We start from the raw sequence: 22,087 nt of genomic DNA, 5'->3' as shown, positions 1-22,087 counted from the left end.
AGGTTTGAGACATTCAGTCAGTTTTTCTCCTTCAAATTAATTAGTGTTTTACCTGACTACATACTGATAGGAGTGTACATAAACATTATTCCCACAACCAAAAGACTGTGTCCCATCCCAGACCCCTCCCTTCTCCCCCTGCCTCGTGAAGCTGAACCCTCACCCTCAACCCAGGGTTTTTACTTTGGTACCCTACTCCAAATTCAGTCAAATCCTGCTTTGAGATTCCCTTTCTGTTATTTTTTCTCAACTTCTGTTTATGAGTGGGATCATCCCATACTTATCTTTATCTTTGGGACTTAGCTCACTTAATATAATTCTTTGCAGCTCCATCCAAGATGGGTCAGAGAAGGTGGGTTCATTGTTCTTAACAGCTGCATAGTATTCCATTATGTATATATACCACAACTTTCTCAGCCACTCATCTGTTCTTGGGCACCTAGATTGCTTCCAGGTCATAGCTATTACCAATTGTGATGCTATGAACTTAGGCATACACATTTCTTTTTGGTTGGGTATTATGGAGTCCTTGGGGTATATCCCTAGGAGAGGGATTACTGGGTCATATGGAAGGTTCACGTATAGCCTTGTGAGGGTTCTCCAGGCTTCTCTCCACAGAGATTGGACCAACTTAAATTCCAACCAGCAGTGCAAAAGGGTTCCTTTGTCCCCATAGCCTGTCCACCATTTGTTGCCGCTGTCCTTTTTGATATATGCCATTCTCCAAGGGGTGAGATGGTATCTCAATGTTGTCTTTATTTGCATTTCTCTAACAAACAGCAACCTGGAGTTATTTTTCATGTGTTTGTTAGCCTTTCAGATCTCTTCTATAGTGAATGTTCTTTTCATATCCTTTGCCCATTTTTGGATGGGGTCATTTGCTTTTATGTTGCTAAGTTTGCTGTACTTTTTGTATATTTTGGTGATTAATTAGTCTCTTGTCTGATGTATGACATGTGAAGATCTTCTCCCATTCTGTGAGGGGTCTCTTTGTGTGATAGTTTCTTTGGCTGTGCAGAAGATTTTCAATTTGATGTAGTCCCATTGGTTTGTTTCTGCTTTGGTCTTCCTTGCAATTGAGTTTGTTTCATCAAAGATGTCCTTGAGGTTTAGGTGGGAAAGTATTCCAACAATGTTTTCCTCTAAGTATTTAATAGTTTCTGGTATAACATCCAGGTCCTGGATCCATTTGGAGTTGTTTTTTGTTTCTGGTGAGATAAGGTGGTTCAGTTTCATTCTTCTGCATGTTTCAACTCAGTTTTCCCAGTACCATTATTGAAGAGAGCCTCCTTCCTCCATTTAATACTTTGGGCCCCCTTATCAAAGATTAGATGTCCATACGTGTGGAGGATTAGTTCTGGGCTTTCAATTCTGTACCACTGGTCTGTGTGCCTCTGATGATGATGGCTTTATAATATAGTTTGAGATCTAAGAGTGTGATGACTCCATTTCTGTTTCTTTTCCTTAAGATGGTTTTGGCAATTCTAGGTGTTTTCTGGATCCAGATAAATGGTTGTAGTTTTTGTTCTATTCTCTTAAAGAAGCTTGGTGGAACTTTGATGGGTATCAAATTAAATCTGTATATGGCTCTGGGAATAATATTCATTTTGATGATACTTATTCTTCCAATCCATGAGCATGTGATGTCTTTCCATTTCTTGGTTATCAGTTTCTATTTCCTTGAAGTGTGACTCATAGTTTTCAGTATACAAGTCTTTCACTTCTTTGGTCAGCTTTATTCTTCGGTATTTTATTGATTTTGGTGCAACAGTGAATGGGAGTGATTTCAGGATGACTTCTTCAGATTTAGTATTTGCATAAAGAAATGCCAGTGATTTTTGTACATTGATTTTGTAGCCTGACAACTTGCTATATTGCCTAATAACTTCCAGTAGTTTTCTGCTGGATTCTTTAGGTTTTTCTATGTATTCTATCATATCATCTGCAAATAGTGAGTTTGACTTCCTTCCAATCTGTATTCCTTAGATTTCTTTCTCTTGCCTGATTGCTATGGCAAGAACTTCCAAGACTATGTTGAAGAGTAATGGTAACAGTGGACAGCCCTGTCTAGTCCCTGATCTGAGTGGGAATGCTTTCAGCTTCTGTCCATTGAGTGTGATGTTGGTTGTAGGTTTGTTATATATAGATTCCACTATCTTGAGGAATTTCCCATCTATTCCCATTTTTTATAGAGTTTTGAGCATGAATGGGTGTTGGATTTTGTCAAAGGTTTTCTCTGCATCTATTGAGATAATCATGTGATTTTTGGCTTTGCTTTTATTGATGGTGAATGACATTGATTGACTTACATATGTTGAACCACCCTCGCATTCCTGGGATAAATCCCACTTGGTTGTGACGAACAATCTTTTTGATACACTGGTGTATCCAGTTGGCCAAGATCTTGTTTAATATTTTGGCATCTGTGTTCATCAGAGATATTGGTCTATAGTTTTCCTCTTTTGTTGTGTCCCTATCTGTGTTTGGTATCAGGGTGATGTTGGCTTCATAGAAGGTGGAAGAGATAGGGCACCAAAGTAAAAACCCAGTGGTGAGGGGTAGACATGCAGCTTCCTGGGCCAGTGGGGGGTGGGAGTGGGTGGGAGTGGGTGGGAGGGATGGGTCACAGTCCTTTGGTGGTGGGAATGGTGTTTATGTACACTCCTAGCAAAATGTAGACATATAAATCAGTAGTTAATTAATATGAGAGGGGGAAAATCAATTGTATGTCTCAAAGTTTTTCAAAACACAAACTGAATCTTTTTAATATATAGGCTGTGTATTTGATATGCGGACTCTCTCAAAAGCCTAGACCAAGTAGATTAGAAGCATCCAATAGCACAGCTATATAGAAGATACTGGATACTGTACAGCAAACCATAACAAAAGGACTTTTCAAAGTTAACCCAATTACCAAATAATGTGATGATAACATTAACTATCGATTGTCTTTTTGAACCCTAAGACAGCAGGAACCTCACATCTCCACTATAGAGCCCCTACTTCCCCCAGTCCTGGAACCCTTGGATAGGGCCCACTTTCCCGTATGCCTCTCCCAATCCATACCAAATAATATTGCATCCGCCGATCACAACCTAACCAACGCAATGATTGCCACCTCAACATGCTTCACCTCAGACTGTGTCCAGAGACTTCACCTGTGGAATGACAACCCTTCAGCCTCATTACTCGGGTGAGACCTTTCCTTTTATAGTACACTCTAATTTCATCTCAGGTGGTTCATTTTCTAACAAAGTTCCATAACCTAGATATACACCAGTTTCTGTGAGAGAGAGAGCTTATGTTCACACGTATCCATAAACTACTGCAAAATATATACCTGAAAGCAGAAGTACACTAGAGTTTGCAATGAGTACCTCCCTAACACTTCCTCTCCACTATTCCAAGCTTTGGGCCCATGATTGCTCAACAATTTGTTTGGCCTCGTATGTTAACTCTCTTTTCAATCACCAGGTTCCAGATGCCACCAGGATGCTGGCCAGGCTTCCCTGGATTGAAGATCCCACCAATGTGTCCTGGAGCTCAGCTTCCCCAGAGACACAGCCTACTAGGGAAAGAGAAAGGCAGACTGGGAGTATGGACCGACCAGTCAATGCCCATGTTCAGCGGGGAAGCAATTACAGAAGCCAGACCTTCTACCTTCTGCAACCCTCAATGACCCTGGGTCCATGCTCCCAGAGGGATAGAGAATGGGAAAGCTATCAGGGGAGGGGGTGGGTTATGGAGATTGGGCGGTGGGAATTGTGTGGAGTTGTACCCCTCCTACCTTATGGTTTTGTTAATTAATCCTTTCTTAAATAAAAATTTAAAAAAAGAAGGTGGAAGAGAGTGTTCCTGTTTCTTCGATCTTATGGAAAAGCTTTAGAAGTCTGGGTATTAACTGTTTCCTGAAGATTTTGTAAAATTTATTTGTGAAGCCATCTGGTCTAGAACTTTTGTTGTTGGGGAGATTCTTAATAACTGTTTTGATTTCTTTGTCTGTGATTGATGTATTTAGGTTTTGTAGTTCTTCTTGGTTCAGTTTTGGAAGGGCATATGTTTCTAGGAATTCTTCCATTTCTTCCAGATTCTCTAGCTTGGTGGTTTATAGTTCTTCACAGAAGTTTTGCATGATTTTCTGGGTTTCTATGGTGTCAATTGTGATATCTCCTCTATTGTTTACAATTTTTTTATTTGAATCTTCTCCCTTTGTTTTTTAGTGAGTCTGGCTAGGGGGTTGTCAATCTTATTTAATTTTTCAAAGAACCAATATTTGGCTTCACTGATCTTTTGTATGGTTCTCTTATTTTTGATGTTGTTTATTTCTACTCTAATTTTTGTGATTTCTGTCCTTCTGGTTGCTTTAGGGTTCCTTTGTTCCTCTTCCTCTATGTCCTTAAGGCTTGCAGTAAGGTCATTTATTTGAACTTTTTTCTTGTTCTCTAATATGTGATTGTATGGCTATGAGTTTCCCTCTCAGTACTGCTATAGCTGTGTCCCAAATATTTTGTTAGCTTGTGTCTTCATTTTCATTCAAACAGTGGATTCTTAATGCAGGCACTGAGCCCCAGCGATGACCCTGTATGCATATATACATATATGTGTGTGCGTGTGTGTGTGTGTGTGTGTGTATACATATATGTATGTGTACAGTCATTGTCCTCTTCCCTTCTAGTGCTCCCTCTTCAGGTCTTTGCTGAATTGTTACTGACTGTAGGTCCTACAGGAATAGTCAACCCTATATGCAGAGACCAAGCAAGAAAAAGGCAATCATAAACAAGAACTGTCAGGGCCAGGCAGTGGCGCACCTGGTTAAGTGTTACAGTATGCAAGGGCCCAGTTTCAAGCCCATGGTCCCCACCTGCAGTGGAGAAAGCTTCACAAATGGTGAAGCAGGCTGCAGGTGTCCCTTTGTCTCTCTACCTCTCAATCTCTCCCTCCCCTCTCAATTTCTCTTTCTATCCAATAATAAATAATGATTAATTAATTATTTTTTAAATCCAAGAAATGTCAGGGTCAGGATCCAAAAGAAAGACAGAGCTGCCACCTCAGTCTAATGATGGATACAACCTTGATGAATGGTTAGAAATTATATATATATATATATATATATATATATATATATATGACAAAGAGAAAGCAAGAGGAGAGAGACCCAAAGACTTTAATACATATGATGTCAGGGATCAAACTAGGGCATGCATGCTAAACAGTCCAACACAGTAACCACTCTGTCACATATCAAGACACTGATGATTGGGTTAACTCAGTGCATGCTAAGTACAAAACCTTTGGAGATAAATCATAATAACCAAAATGCAGTTGCTGGGTAAGAAAAGACATTTACACAACATGCAAGTGGGCACAAACACACACACGCACACACACACACACACACACACCCTCAAATGTGACATGTCCATGATATCATGTGCAAGAGAGACACCCTCTATGCTGTGTGCCCTTTCTCTTCCCCCTGTGAGAGGCTCACTTGCTCTGATTTGACTTAATTAGGTCTGTAGTAAATAAAACATCAGTGCCCAGATCATGGAAAACATTTACTTTACCAAAATATAGCCTGTGTTTAGGAACGAAATGGAGTAGAAAAAGGCTATGGCATGCCAATCCGAGTTCTTGCAATAGACCAAGACAAAGCAGATTAGAGAAATGATTCTTAATGTGATCAAGACAAATGATAATATATTTATTGAAGTATGTAATGGCAATGGCAGGAAAAGCTTACAGAAGCAGAGAAGTGGAAGCAATGATATGACCCAAAAGAAAAATTGAAGTCTGGCAACTCCAGGCATATAAGATGTGGTTATTATTAGCAATGGTGGTGCAAACACTTTATATTGCATATTGCTACAATGTGCTACTAGACTTAATAATGTGCTATGTACACTACTGTGCAGGATGCAAATCTTAGCACTAATTTAATAGACAGCTGATGATAGATAGATAGAGAGGTGATTCACAGAAGCTAGGTAGAGGGAGAGGCCAAGTGGTGGCACAACTGGTTGAGCACATGTTACAATGCTCAAGGACCAGGGTTCAAGCTCCCAGTTTAATCCTGCAGGAGGAAAGCTCACAAGTGGTGAAGCAGTGGTGCAGTTGTCTCTCTGTCTCTCTGTCTCTCTATCTCCCCTCTCTTATCAATTTCTGTCTGGTTATATTTAGTAAATAAATAAAAACAATAAAATTAAAATAAGCAATAAGTAGAGGAAAGTGTGTGCTAAGTAGAGAAATATAGATGTAGGGAGAGTCATACAGGTATTTCTTTGCACATGCAATTATACATCAGTGGTTGTATATGTTTGTGTCCTTTTTAAAAATTCTATTTATTTTTAATTTCTTTATTGAGACATTAATGTTTTACAGTCGACAATAAATACAATAGTTTGTACATACACAACATTTCTCAGTTTTCCACATAACAATACAATCACCACTAGTTCCTCTGTCATCCTTTTCCAGGACCTGTACTTTCCTCACCACCCACCCCAGAGTCTTTTATTTTGGTGCAATACACCAACTTCAGTTCAGGTTCTACTTGTGTTTTCTGTTCTGATCTTGTTTTTCAAATTCTGCCTGAGAGTGAGATCATCCCATATTCATCTTGCTATTTCTGACTTCTTTCACTTAACATGATTTCTTCAAGCTCCATCCAAGATGGGCTGAAAATAGTGAAATCACTATTTTTAATAGCTGAGTAGTATTCCATTGTGTGTGTGTGTGTATATATATATATATATATCACACTTGCTCAGCCACTCAACTGTTGTTGGACACCTGGGTTGCTTCCAGATTTTGGCTATTACAAATTGTGCTGCTATGAACATAAGTATACACAGATCTTTTTGGATGGGTGTGTTGTGCTCCTTAGGATATATCTCCACGAGAGGAATTACTGGGTCATATGGAAGGCCCATTTCTAGCCTTCTGAGAGTTCTCCAGACTGCTCTCCACAGAGGTTGGACCAATTTACATTCTCACCAGCAGTGCAGGAGGATTCCTTTGTCCCCACAACCTCTCTAGCATTTGTTGCTGCTACCTTTTCTGTTGTATGGCATTCTCACAGAAGTGAAGTGATATCTCACTGTTGTCTTTATTTGCATTTCTCTGACAACAAAGACTTAGAGCATTTTTTTCATGTATTTCTCTGCTTTTTGGATCTCTTCTGTGGTGAATATTCTGTCCATGTCCTCTCCCCATTTTTGGAGGGGTCATTTGTTTTCTTGCTGTTGAGTTTGGAATGCTCTTTATATATTTTGGTTATTAAACTCCTGTTGATGTATGGCATGTAAAGACCGTCTCCCATTCTTTGAGGGGTTTCTTGGTTTGGGCAGAGGTTTCTTTTTCTGCCCAGAAGCTTTTTAATTTGATGGAGTCCCATAGGTTTATACTTGCCTTAGTCTTCTTTGTAATTGGATTCGTTTCATTGAAGATGTCTTTAAAATTTATGTGAAAAAGAGTTCTGCCAATATTTTCCTCTAATTTTCTAAAAATTCTACTTATGTATTAATGTGAAGAAAGAACCAAATCACTCTGGTACATGTGCTGCTGAGGACTGAACTCAGGACCTCATGTTCTGGAGCTCAGTGCTTTTTACCTACTGCACCACCTCCCAGATCTGAAGGACAAACCCTCACAGTGCTTTCCTCAAGTGAGAGGGTCACGAGTAATTTATTTTTCTATGTTTATCTGTATCTCCACATTTTTCTACCATGAACATGAATAGCATGCATGAAAAATGTCTCTTTTTTTTTGACAAATATTATAAAAGAACAACATAAGCAGGATGGTGCAATGAAGTGGAAGAGAGGGCGGATTTCCCAACCCCGGAGCTGCAGTTCATGGAGAACAGCTGCACAGCCCTCCTCCTGGCAGGAATAGCTAATTTTACACAGCTGCGCATCTCACCAAACCCACTGCCCAAGGGAGGTGGAAGATGATGAAGCACTTAAGGGACCTCAGACCGAGACAGGGGGCAACTTTCCAGAGATCTTGCGCATTTATACACAATGTAGAATTATGGGAAATAAACAGGAAAGCTGGGATCCTCAGCCAGCAAAGAGGAGCAAAAGCGATCACACCACGTCCTGTGACTGGCATGCAGGCGGCAGGAGATTCAGGGATCCTATTCCAAGGGCCAGTCTGGTTCCCAGAAGCTAAGAATGCAATCTGAGGATTAAGCATTTCTCCTAGTTCTGCTCCTTCCAGTCTTTACATCACCCTTATTTTTCTGATTGTCTAGACTGCACATCATATCAAAGCCAAGGGTGTCTTGTCCCTTGAAGAAGACTCCAGTTAGTTTGCTGGCTGTGAGACATCTGATCTTTGGGTTACCACATGGGCAGGGTTCCCCAGGAGTCACAGAAGAAAACTGGGCAAGGCCTTAAGGATGAGTGGATAGTCTCTGATTACTGCTACTGATAAACAGTAACGTCCTTCTTGTGAGAAGAGGGAGGGAGGTTTTATCTGTGAAGACACGGGCTACAGAGCACAGGAGGGAACACCAGCACTGCAGGCATCTAGTTAGAAAAGTGACGGGAGCTGGAACCACTCTAGAATGTGCAAACAGTATCACACCACAGAGAAGAGCACAGGAGAAGGAAAAGGAAGGAGAAGGAAAAGGAAGTTAAATACTGTTTGAAGAGAAAGCACAGTAATTCTTAAAGCCCTGCACAACTGGGGAGAAATGGATAATATGCTCAAAATTCATCTCCATTCCAGGGACACTCCTGAGCACTGGTGTTAAGACTGGAACATGCAGTCAGTATTCTCCTTACAACATAAGCAGAAATCATGTCTTCTCTGCAAACCTTTCTCAATTTCACCATCCAGCTTCCCCATCCATGACAGAAGGGCCCAGGGCTGAGAATAGCTTAGTTTCCTACCTTTGTAGTTAAAAGACAGCCACAAGGGGCTGAGTGGGAGCATATCCAGTTGGGCACACATGTTAACAAGCACAAGGATCCAAGCTCAAGTCCCTGAGTCCCACCAGAAGGAGGGAAGCTTCATGAAAAGTGTTGAAGCGATATTGCAAGTGTATCTATCTGTCTCCCCTGTCTTCTCAATTTCTCTGTTCTATCAAATAAAAGGGGAGAAATGGGGGAAAAAATGCCTGACTAGAACAGTGCAGGCACTAAGTCCCAACAGTAACCCTGATGGCAATAAAAAGAAGAAAGAAAGGAGAGGAGGAAGAGAAGAAGGAGAAGGAGAAAGAGAAAGAGGAGGCAGAGGAGAAGTAAGTAAAAGAGGAAGAGGAGGAGATGATGACAGCCATAGTCAAATGTGAATGAAAGGACAGGGCATGTTTTTTTTTTTAAAAAAATTGTTATTATCTTTATTGGATAGAGACAGATGGATATCAAGAGGGAAGGGGATGATAGAGATGAAGAGAGACTGAGAGACACCTGCAACACTGCTTCACCACATATGATGCTTTCTCCCTGCAAGTGAGGACTGGGGGCTTGAACCCAGGTCCTAACATATTGCAACAGGTGTTTTCAACCTGTTGAATCAGGTTGAATTAGGATCAGGTATGCCACCACCTGATCCTAGGACAAGGAGTGATTCAATGCTGCAGACCTGGCCAAGGTTTGCTGATGAGGGTTGAGAATAGAGCCTCCTTTGGTAGCTGTCCAACCGGGCACATCTGCACTGGATTCTGTGAGTGGGGTAGAAACTCACATTGTTTTAATCTGCTGGGTTTAGTGATTGTTTATTATAGCAGCTAAAGTTAAATTACCCTGACTAATACAACAGCATTCCAAAGGAAAATTGAACACAGCAGGGGTGAACAGATTTTTTTTTTCTTAATCTCCACTTGAGCATGTGAACTCAGATATTATTTTATTCTCATGGTTACTTGCTTGGATTTTTTTTCCTGTGGCCTGAGTTATTACTGGAGTTTGGTGCCTGCACTATGAATCCACTGCTCCTGGAGACCATTTCTTTCCCTTCCCCTTCTTTTTACTTGATAAGACAGAGTAAAATTGAGAGGCAAGGGGAAGGTAGGGAAAGAAAAAAGAGAGACACTTGCAGACCTGCTTCCTACTCATAAAAAGTCACCCCCCCCCCATGCAGGTAGGAACCAGGGGCTTGAACCCAGATCCTGGAGCATGGTAACATATGTGGTCAGCCTGGTGCCTGGTTATTTTCTTCTCACTACACCTTGTTTAAATGAATTCAAAGAAATCTATGTGTGTGTGTGTGTGTGTGTGTGTGTGTGTGTGTGTCTGTCTGTCTGTCTTGGTTAGGGTTTCACTGTATCGAGCTAATTTATTCAGATACAGAGAGACAGGCAACGGGAAAAAAACCACAGGGCCACGTCTCCCCTGCATGTGATGAGGGCTGGGTTCTACTTTGGGTCCAGCACATGGCACAGCAGGCACCTCCATCTGTGAGGCCTTCCTAATATTCTGCCCTAATATCCAGGTGAATGAGGACTTTCCCTTTTGAATAAAATAGAGTCATGGGGCTCAGATTTACCTCCTATCTAAGATAACCACCAATAAAGCTGCCAAAACACATACAACAATTGTTTTAAAGATATCATTCATTAGTCAACAATGGAAACTACTACTAAGAGATTGGAAACAAACAGAGTACACATTGCTCCAGGTCACTGCTGTGGAGAAAAAGATGTGGTTGACCTAGAGAGACTAGGCAGCTAGGACTTATAAAACAGAACCCAGAGATAGAACTCCAAGGCTCAAGGGAAGAGCTCCAAGATAAGCTCCAAGATCCAGGTCTGAGCCAGACCTCCACCACATTGATGGAAGCTCCAGTGTTGTGGTTTCTTTCACTGTCTCTGCTTCCTCTATCTCTATCTTAAATATATATGTATGTATGTATGTATGTGTATTTGACCAGTACAGTTGTGTAGCAAACCAGAACAGCAAATAAAAGCCAAAGTCTAAGAAAGAAAAATAAGAAAGACCAGAACAAAAAGCAGCAAAGCACAAGAGAAATCAATGAATCAAAACATTTGCTAAAGTCAATAAAACTCTAAACACATAGATCAGAACAGTAACAAGAAAAGTGGTGTTGCTGCTGATCCCAGTTATTAAGAGGACTTTGAGGGGCTAAGTAGGGACCTGGTAGAGTGCACATGTTACCATGAGCAAGAATGTGGATTCAAGCCCCTAGTCACCACTTACGAAGTTAGGGGGGAGGCTTCCTGAGCAGTGGAGTATTGCTGCAGGTGTCTCTCTTCCTCTCCCTATATCTTTCAGGAAAAAAAAAAAGACTGCTGGAAATGATGGAGTCATCATGCAGGCACCAAGTTCCAACAATAACCATGATGAACCATGATGGCAAAGAAAAAAATAATAAAGGATAATGAAGACCCATTCAACTTCTGTGACACTGAGAAGCTTCTTGGTGGACACAATCTACTAGAATTCATTCAAGAAGAAAGAGCTACCCTGAACCATTTTTATTTATTTTTTTAAAATCAAGATTATAGTTCAAAACTTTCCCAGCAGAGACAACCCAAAGCCCAGGTGATCTCACTAGGAAGTTCTATGAAATGTTTAAGGACGATTTAGTCAATTCCACCCCTGCTCTTCCAAAACACTCAACCCATTTGACAGTAAGATTTACCTGTTGTGCTAAAGCAAAGACACTCTAAGAAGGGCAAAGACCAAAATCCCTCCTGAACACAGCACTAGTGTCCCCAACAGCAGAATGGTAGAGAAGACCACCAAGGAAAGATCATCTCTTTCCAAATTCATCTTCCATATTCAAGGGGCAGACTACTGAGGAAGGAAGACCATCATGGACAAGAGGAGCCACTGGAGGGAAAAGAATGTGTTCATTTACCTAGACTGTCATGATAGTTTCACAGCCATAGAAGGTCTATGTTAACAAGGTCTATGTTAGAAGGTCTATGTCACCAAAGCTTATACATTTAAAATGTATATACTTTTATTTTATTAATATATTTACTTATTTATTTATGCCACCAGGGTAACTGCTAGGGCTCCAAGTCTGCATAATGCTGCTAATCTCACTATCCCTGCTTGTTGGTATGTGTATGTGTCTTTCTTTGATAAAGAGTAATAGGCTATGAGAGATAAAGAAAGGGAGAGAGAAAGAGAGAGAGAAAATAAGAGATATCTGAAGCACTGCTCCAATGCTTATGAAGTTTCCTAACTGCAGGTGGAGACAAGTGGCTTGAACTTGGGTCATCCAGCACAAAATATGAGAACTTGTATGTATAACCCAGCCCCCTGTGGACTTTTTTAAATGCCATCTGTCTACTAATCTTTTAAACTATATACGTAATATCTTTAAAAGTCAGACTTTCTTCTCATTCATCTAAATTGTGTTTTTTCACTTGTCTGCCTTCCAGTATGGAAAGAGCTTTTCCTTAGATTGAAAGCAAGGGGGTGGGGAGGAACACATGGTGGCACACCTGGTTGAGCTCACAGGTCACAATGTGCAAGGACCCGGATTCGAGGCCCCTGCAGGCGGAAAACTTTGCCAGTGGTGAAGCAGTGTTGCAGGGGTCTCTCTCTACCTCCCCATCTCCCCCTACCTTCTTGATTTCTGGCTGTCTCTATCCAATAAATAAATTTTAAAAAAATAAAGAGAAAACAATTCTGGATAGTGACCTTTACTCGAAAATGTTCTCACAAATGTCAGGAAGAATCCCAAGTAATGAATATTTATCTACATGGCTATTCTCATAGTGTTATTTATTTCTGAAATGTTTTACTCATCTGTGTTTTCACAATTTTTGAAAATGTTGGTAGTCCATAGCTTCTATTCAGTAAACACTTTCTAAAAGTATGTTCTCAAACTCAGAGGAAATCATTTCCTCTATTAGAAGGAGATTGGGAAGGTAAGAGTTGAGGCTTCAACTCTTTCAACCATGCTATTTCCACCCAATTCAAGTGCAGTATTTTTTTTTTTCTTATTTGTCTTTTTTTTTTTTTTAGTGGCATCAGGGTTATTTCTGTGACTTGGTGCCCACATAAGAAACCTGCTCCTCCCAAGGGCACCTATTATCCCCCTCTCCTATTTCTTTTGGATAGAGACAAAGAAAAACTGAGAAGGGAGGGTGAGAGAGAGAGGGGAGTAGAGAAGAAGGAAGGGAGGGAGGGAGGGAAGGATGGAGGAAAGGAGGGAGGGAGGGAGAGAAAGAACTGAAACACTGCTTCACCTTGTAAAGCATCTCCTTCCCCCACCCTCTTGCAGGTGGGGACTAGGGGCTTGAACTCAGGTCTTTGCACGTGGTGATGTGTGTATTCTGTATGGAGCACCACTGCCCAGTTCCAGTATGAGCTTTTGTCCTAAACCATTCACTATTTCTTTTCCACTGAGGTCACTGTAGACTTCCTTGGACTCTTTTGTGGTCTTTATTTTACAAATGAATAGGAATGTGTGTAGTGACACTAAGAGAGCAGGCAATAATCGACATTTTTCCAAAACCAGGAGCAGTTGGCTCCTACTCACATAATTCTCCGGACCACCACTGGCAACAACCAAGCAAAACAGCATAGATACTGTGCCTCAATGCCTTCATGTCTCAGCACGTAATGCCTGGCTTGCATCTGTTCCCTTAAGAAAGTTGTGGCTGGATGTGAGGGCGATCTGGCTGAGACATCTGTCATGTCATTGATCATCAGGGTTGATTTAGCTGGTCTAGATGGCTAGGCAAGTGTCCCCTTCCTCCCTTGCCACTCCATGTGTGTCCTTCCTAAAGACTTTGGGTCTTTGGGACCTATGTGTGCTGGGTCGAAGAGGAAGGCCTTACCAGAATAGTGACTGACCGGTATGCTCGGTAGAAGGTATACAAGTAGCTGTGCTCCCCTGCTAGAGCCTCCATACAAGCTCTCAAGAAAGTTGCAACTGTACTGAGTTTGTAATTGCTTTGATTGATGGCTACTATCTCTGGCAACATTCTGCCTCACCTCAGGCTGGGCTCTCACACAGATGCTCTCTCCTTCTATTATCAGTCTCTCTAGTGCAGAAAACCTCAGCAGGTCCTTGTACTTTACCTCACCTGGGTGCCACCATGCTGGAGCCCTGTTAAAGCCATGTCACTTGCTTAGCAATTTATGTCTCAAAAACACTGGCAGAGATCAATCTCTAGATCTCTAGCTCTGTGTATCTACCGCTATATATTCAGCTTTTTTTTGTGGTCTTTAAAGAAAATTCCTCTGGACAAAGAGAATAAGGAAATGGTCATTAGCTAAGCCTCTGTTGCAGACCTTATTATATAGAACAAATGATGAGGTGATCCCACTGGCTCCTTCTAAGCCTTATGAGCTTTTCAGTGTGGACAAGGAACAAACAATGATTCAGCTGCTTGCTCACTTAAACTCATTCTCTGCTCTGAACTTTCCAAGAAGTTGAACTTCCAGACAGGCACTGGGTATGCTTCCTGTCTCCAGTGAGCCATTAGATTGATTTGGAACAAAGCCCACTGAAGAGGTCTGCAGTTCCTCCTACAGAAGGACACTGAGTGGCTGTGGCAGACAAAGGATGGTCCTGTCATTCTTCAACCATGATCTGGTGACACTGTTTGGGGGTCAGTCTCTCACTTTTCTACCCCTCAGGGTCCTGAGAAATTGAAAGAGAGACAGAAGAGTTTCAAGAGTAAAGAAGTTGGGGACAGGCAGTGGCACACCTAGTTATATGCACACACCATAGTCTGCAAGGACCTGGGTTCAAGCCCCTGGCCCCCACCTGCAGGGGGAAAAGCTTCACAAGTGGTAAAGTAAAGCTGCAGCGTCTGTCTCTTTCCCTCTCTATGTCCCTCTCCCCTCTCAATTTCTCTCTGTCTCTACCCCCCAATAAAAAAAAAGAATAAAGAAGCTAATCCACAAGATAAGGAGGATAACCAGCCCTGTAACTGAGCCAGGAAAAACAGACCAAAATAATGCATGAAACAAGTGATAGCTCCTACGTAGTCACATGAGTTGTTATTTGACTAAGGGGTCTCTCGGGATTTATCTCTTTTTCTGTTTGGGGACTGATAACCTATGTTCATCATGAAGCAAGTCATCTCCTCCCTTGCTGCATGACATAGAACCCTCTATGAAATGCAAGCCTGGAGCTGCCTGTTATTATCAAGTAGAGAAGCTGAGTCAAAACAAAGAAAGAAGCAGAGTGACATAGACAAAAGATGAAGTCAAGCAGAAGTTATGCAGCCTTCTGGATATTTTTTCTTCCTATTTTTAAAAAATTTTTGTTAGAGCATCCAATAGCACAGCTATATACAAGATACTGGGTACTGTACAGCAAACCATAACAAAGGGACTTTTCAAAGTTAACCCAATTAACAAATAATGTGATGATAATATTAACTATCGATTGTCTTTTTGAACCCTAAGACAGCAGGAACCTCACATCTTCACTATAGAGCCCCTACTTCCCCCAGTCCTGGAACCTTAGATAGGGCCCACTTTCCCGTGTGCATCTCCCAATCCAAACCAAATAATATTGCATCCGCCGATCACAACCTAACCAAAGCAACGATTGCCACCTCAACATGCTTCACCTCAGACTGTATCCAGAGACTTCACGTGTGGAATGACAACCCTTCAACTTCAATACTCGGGTGAGACCTTTCCTTTTATAGTACACTCTAATTTCATCTCAGGTAGTTCACTTTCTAACTAAGTCCCATAATCTATATATACACCAGTTTCTTTGAGAGAGAGCTTGTGTGCACACGTATCAATAAATACTGCAAAATATATACCTGAAAGCAGAAATACACTAGAGTTTGCAGTGAGTACCTCCCTAACACTTCCTCTCCACTATTCCAAGCTTGGGATCCATGATTGTTCAACAAATTGTTTGGCTTCATATGTTAACTCTCTTTTCAATCACCAGGTTCCAGATGCCACCAGGATGCTGGCTAGGCTTCCCTGGATTGAAGACCCCACCAATGTGTCCTGGAGCTCAGCTTCCCCAGAGACACACCTTACTAGGGAAAGAGAGAGGCAGACTGGGAGTATGGACCGACCAGTCAACGCCCATGTTCAGCGGGGAAGCAATTACAGAAGCCAGACCTTCTACCTTCTGCAACCCTCAATGACCCTGGGTCCATGCTCCCAGAGGGCTAAAGAATGGGAAAGCTAACATGGGAGGGGGTAGGTTATGGGGATTGGGTGGCGGGAATTGTGTGGAGTTGTACCCCTCCTACCTTATGTTTTTGTTCACTAATCCTTTTGTAAATAAAAAATTAAAAACAAAATTTTGTTAGAGATAACTGAGAGAAATTGAGAGAGGACAGGGAAATAGAGAGAGAAAGACACCTGCAGAGCTGCTTCACCACTCATGAAGTAGACTCCCTGCAGGTGTGGATTAGGGCCTCATACCTGTGTCCTTGCACTTAACAATGTGTATTTAACTGGTGCATCACCACCCAGCCCCCAGCCTTCTAGATTTAAAGTCACAGGATGATATGCTCTCAGGTGAGGCAGACCCCCCCCCCCCCCCCCCGCTCAGGTCACAAACTAAATGGGCACTCCATGAACGACAGTAAAAACCTGGAGAGGTCAATACTCAGAGCAAGTGATCAGAATGTTGGAGAGGTGAACAGCTGTTCAGCAGATAGACCATGCCCCAGGAGAAAGCCCATGAGCAAGAATGCTCTCCCTAGTCCTGCCTATTCTGGGGTCAGTTTGTGGATCTCTGCAAGGTCATCATCCTTCCCAGGTCAACATCCTGAGGTTCTGGGCACCAGAGTTTCCAGTCACATAGTAGACAATCTGATAACCTGACCACACTATGGGGTAATGCTGTAACTTGTCATGGCTGACCTGGCAGATGGATTCCAATTCCCAGAGCTCATTTCTATGACTGTATGGTGGAGGCTATGGGAAAAATTAGAGGGGGAAAGAATCAGAGGTCACACATGCCCAAGGCCAGAACATCAGGGCAGAAAGACATCTGAGGTGCACACTTAAAAATGCTGCTTCCTAAACAAGGTGGGGATTGAGAATATACCAAGAGGGGGCAGAGGTAGTTAGCATAATGGTTATGTAAACAGACCCTCATACCTGAGGCTCCAGAATCCCAGGTTCAATCCTCTACATTACCATAAGCCAGAGCTGAGCAGTGCTTTGGTGAGAGAGATAGAGATAGAGATACAGATAGAAAGAGAAAGAGAAAGAAAGAGAGAAAGAGAGAGAGAGGAGGAGGAGGAGGCAATAAGAATATCATACTTTATTTTTCAATGGTATCTGTTTAATTATCCCAGGGAAAAATGTCTACCTATCATGGGGTTGAACAGAGAATAGAACCCAAAACTTAAGTGTTTTTTAAATTTTTATTCCCTTTTATTGCCCTTGTTTTATTGTTGTTATTGATGCCATCATCGTTGGATAGAACAGAGAGAAATGGAGAGAGAAGGGGAAGACGGGGGGGGGGGGGGCAGATAGACACCTTAAGACCTGCTTCACCACTTGTGAAGGGACTCCCCTGCAGGTTGGAAGCCAGGGGCTCGAACCGGGATCCTTATGCAGGTCCTTGTGCTTTGCACCACCTGTGCTTTGCACCACCTGTGCTTAATCCGCTGTGCTACCGCCTGACTCCCAAAACTTAAGTATTTTTACAGTAACTTCTGAGCTCACACCTGAGGGTGAAGGAGTGAAAGAGTACAGAGCACAAGCCACTGAACAATGGCCTAGGATTTGAACTCACAAGTGTTTCTACATCACTTTAGACTTCCCAGTTGGCAGGGAAGAGCCAGATCAAACCTGAATCACAAAGGCAGTCTTAGACCAGGATTTCTGAAGCCCAACCACAACTCAAAACAATCCTATATCAGGCAGGCAGTGGCTCAAGCACAGTCCTGAAACTGTAATGGAGAAAGGTTTACAGTTGTCCCCTGTGGTTTCCTTTCAGTCTTTGAAGGAAGAGACAAAGCAACAGAAGGATTTTTGAAAGCAGAGAAATGATGTGCTAGGGTAACATGACTATCTTTTTGCTTTGTTTTGTTTATTTATTTTCCCTTTTGTTGTCCTTGTTTTTATTGTTGTTGTAGTTATTATTGTTGTTGTTATTGATGTTGTCATTGTTGGATAGGACAGAGAGAAATGGAAGAGGGGAAGACAGGGGGTGAGGGTGGGGGGTGGGGGTGGGGGGGCGAGATAAAGATAGACACCTGCAGACCTGCTTCACTGCTTGCAAAGGAACTCCCCTGCAGGTGGGGATCCATCCAGGGGCCTGGAACCCGGATCCTTACTCCGGTCATGTGCTTAACACATTGCACTACCTCCTGACTCCCTATGTCCTGAGTTCTTACCCAAAATACGTATGTATATGTGTATCTATAGATGTGTTTTGATAAGTTTTTGGTAGTATAGTTTTGGCAAGAAAAAATATACATGTAGCAGAGACTTAGGAAGGCAGTAGAAACTGAAAACTAAATATTTCTGTGTGAGTGGGATTTGTAATGTGACATTAAGCTATTGAGCAACCCCAAGTCTTCTCAAAGGGACCCCAAAGACCAAGTCAACATGAAATCCCAGCATGGGCCTCCCCCACTATCTGCATCTCCCTAGAATCATTCTACAGGTTGACTTCTGGAACTCACTTCTCTTGTTTCTTCTAAACTATTCCCCATCACTGCAACCTCTGCACTATGTACCCAGAAGCAAAAGATGTGACAGATGAAATGTCCCCCAGCAAAAAATGTCACATCCTGCCTCAGAATTCTCCCCCAGTACCTACAGAGAAGGTGTTATCAGGCTGTGGAAGTAAACTGTGCCCTAATGCCCTGCTAGAGCAGTTAGGGATTGGAGAGATGAGCAGTTCTCTCAGCCTCACAGAGCCATATGACCCAATTTGGGTCACAACACTTTTAAAAACATCTGAACATTATGTGTATACACAAAATGTTATTTTTTTTTTATTCAGGAAATGTTGCTTTACAAGATGAAAGACTATCTTGGAAAACTACAAACACCCTGAAAACATAAAGTGTTAAGTATATGCAAAGAGACACTTCCTGGGAATTTTGCAAATGTTCATGTCACCTTGCTAAGGTACTCTGGGAGCTTTGACAAATACTGTTAGAATTTTCTGTAGAGCCCCCCCCCCCCTGCAGGACTTGAGGCCCCCTTTTTACTTCTGGCACACTGCTATTTTACAGGACAAGAGGACAAAGCACATAACTAGTTACTAGACATCAGCCAGATGTGAAAAGTGGCTTCAGGGTCCAAGAAGTATTTTGTTCCCACTGACTCACTGGAAAAATAACTGTATCCGTATCCAGAAGAGCCTTATATTCGCGCTGCTCTGCAAGTTTCTCTAGAGCAGGACACCCCTCGTGCTCAGTCTGCAAGGGAAACTCCCTCTCTTGCGCTTTGGCTCTCCTGCTTTCTCTCTTTCTCTTTCTCCCACTAGAGGAAGTTGCCTGCAAACTCAAAGACCACTCGAGAGGTGGTCTGTCAATGCGCTTTGTTTAAAAACGAAGAACAGTAACCGCCCACTTCCTGAGTAGTTCAGTCAAAACTTTTACAACTTTTGCAGGCTCTTCAGCGATGCCAAAAAGTACTTAACTGCAGTGAAGCCAAGAAGAGTGAAAACTATTTTTGGCATCCAGAAGGGCAGCTGTAGGGCGCTGAATTATTGTCGGCGCCTAAAGCACATGCCTGCTTTGCCAGCTTTGAAATGTTCGATTCAGAGTCACACCCGAACACCAGGAAGCTTAAATGGGACTCTGGAGGCATTCGGGGGGCCCTGGGAAGCAGGCGGAGGGGGCACCGAGAGAGGGGGCAGGGGGGTAGAGCGCGTTCCACCGCCAGGGGCGAGGATGGTCTAGTGAATGTAGCAACTTGAACGGTCAAGACCTGGGAAACCTGGCTCTCCCGCAATAGCAGAGCGCTGGCTGCAGATAAGGGACCTGGGCGGGACAGAACTCTGCTCGGACCTGGCTTCAGCTAGACGCAGGGCAGGAAAGTCGCCCTAGAACCCGGAGACCTGGAGCGTCGGTTACTGAACTCACTCTGGGTGCAGGAAAAGCCCGAGAAAACCGAGCTTGTCTCAGCGCCCTGGGTGACACCCCAGGACTCTACACTCGGAAATGGGCGAAGCCGCGGGTCACCAAGGGTCCACCAAGGAGGCTCCCTGGAGCTGGGACAGGGAAGTGGAGAGATCCAGGAGCAGGAGGAAATGGGAACCGGAGTGGGAGGAAAAAGACAAGGGGTGGGGGGCCTCCAGGAGAAGGAGAGGAGGAGGGGGAAAGTGAACTCTGGACCGAGCGGAGGAGGGGTGTCCCGCGCTAGGAGAGGAGGGGGGCGTGCAGAGAGGGCGAACAGAGGAGAACCGGGAAGGGAGAAGCGCAGCGAGCAGGAGGAGTCTGGGTCTGAGAAGAGGCGTTGGGCTGGGGATGTTGGCTGGAGGGAGCCCGTCGGAGGCGTGCGGGGATTTCCCGGGCTGATCCCGACATTTCCCAGTCCAGGCGGGGATTCCGGTTGCTAACAAAGGCGATATGGGAGGCCGCGCGCTCAGCGCTCAAGTCCGCGCTCCGCTCAGGTCGGACAAAGGCGCGCTGGACACCCGCCCCGAGTCCCGACGCCCTTATTATCCCCCACGTCCGAGTCACGATCTTCTTTACACCCTCCAGACAAGAATGAACACACACCACACACACACACACACACACACACACACACACACACACACACACACACACACACCTCTCTAGGTTCCAGGGACGCCCCTCACACCACACACACACACACACACACACAAACACACACACACACACACACACACACACACACACACACACACACACACGCCCCTCATCTCTGTCCCTAAACTCCCTACAGTGCCCCCGGCTGCACTCACAGGATGGAGGTCTGCGGGGCCACGGCGGGCACGGCCTCCAGCAGCAGATGCATGCAGCGAACGGTGGTGCGGAAACACAGGCAGCGGCTGGGACAGCCGGCGCCAGGCTTCTGAGAGAGAGCGCCCAGAACCCCCAGGGCACAGCACAGCATGAGCGCCCGCAGCCAGCGGTGCGCGGGACCCGCGGGGCGCGCGGCCATGGCCCTCGGCGCGGACGGAGGCCGAGGCGCTGGGGCGCAGGAGCGAGCGGAGGGCCGGTGAATCCAAGACCCGCTAGCGACTGCGCCCGCCCGCCTGGCCGCGGCCCAGGTCCCAGCTGTGAGCCTGGGGCGGGGGGGACGCCAGCTGTGCACATGCGCCCGGCTCCTCCCTTCCACCCCCACCTCCCGGAGGACTTGGGCGGGGCGAGGACCTCTGGCACCCAGTCCTGGCGGTTGAGCCCCTACACCCCATCCCACCCCCGCGGCAGCCAGCCAGCGCAGCCCTCCTCAAGGTGCGGCTCTGTGGACTTGAGAGGAAAGGACTGGGAACCCAAGGTTTCAGATTTCAAATCTGCACTTAGGAGCTGGACTCTTAGCTAAATTGTTTCATCTCATAGAGCTGCAGTTTACAGCTGGATGCAACGGGTCTTTTGTCTGTTTTACGAAACTGTTTTGAGTGTTTGCTGTGTGCCAGGCACAGTTTCAGATACTCTCTGTTCTCTGGTTCTACACGCGCACACACACACACACACACACACACACACACACACACACACACACACACGGAAGGGAAGGAAGGAAGGAAGGAGGGAAAAAGAGAGAGAGAGAGAGTGAAAGAAAGAAATATTCAGAGCCCAGGATGCAGGACAGATTTAAAACCAGGTAGGTGCCTGACCCCAGGAAACCTATTAACTCTTCCCTTCTTCATGTTCTGCTTGCTGTCAACCCAGAGACTTGTGAGAACAGAAGACAAAGCCTGTGCAGAGTCCTGGCTGCAGTGGTCAAAGACCTACAGTTCACTACCTTATGGAAGCTGGAAGGGAACTCTTAAACCTACCAGGCAGAAGAAACTTACTAAAATGATAGCAGGGGCCCAGCTGAGGCCACCTGCTACAGTGTGCAAGATTCAAGTGGAAGCCTCTGGTTCCCATCTGCCTGGGGAATACTTCATGAAAGATGAACTTATGCAGCAGATGTCTCTCTCTCTCTCTCTGCCTCCCCCTTCCCTCTAGATTTCTGTCTTTAGCAAATAAATAAATAAATAAATAAAATATTTT

General features: G+C 44.0%; 1 protein-coding gene across 3 annotated transcripts in view; it reads right to left on the bottom strand.

Moving 5' to 3' along the window:
- The window catches only part of PXDN (peroxidasin), a 112,020-nt gene extending 90,836 nt beyond the window's left edge, over positions 1-21,184 (bottom strand). For 2 of the 3 annotated variants that reach the window (XM_016186338.2, XM_060187049.1), the window contains exon 1: positions 20,830-21,180. In XM_016186338.2, the coding sequence (XP_016041824.1) occupies positions 20,830-21,029 (200 nt within the window). In that variant the 5' untranslated portion in view covers positions 21,030-21,180. Of the gene's footprint in view, positions 1-20,829 lie in introns of all 3 variants that reach the window. The other variant, XM_016186339.2, reaches the window with a different exon arrangement.
- Between the last annotated feature and the right edge of the window lie 903 nt (positions 21,185-22,087).

This window comes from Erinaceus europaeus, chromosome 3 (assembly GCF_950295315.1).
Source record: "Erinaceus europaeus chromosome 3, mEriEur2.1, whole genome shotgun sequence".
Classification (NCBI taxonomy): Eukaryota; Metazoa; Chordata; class Mammalia; order Eulipotyphla; family Erinaceidae; genus Erinaceus; species Erinaceus europaeus.
This window is presented reverse-complemented; position numbering and strand designations above follow the sequence as displayed.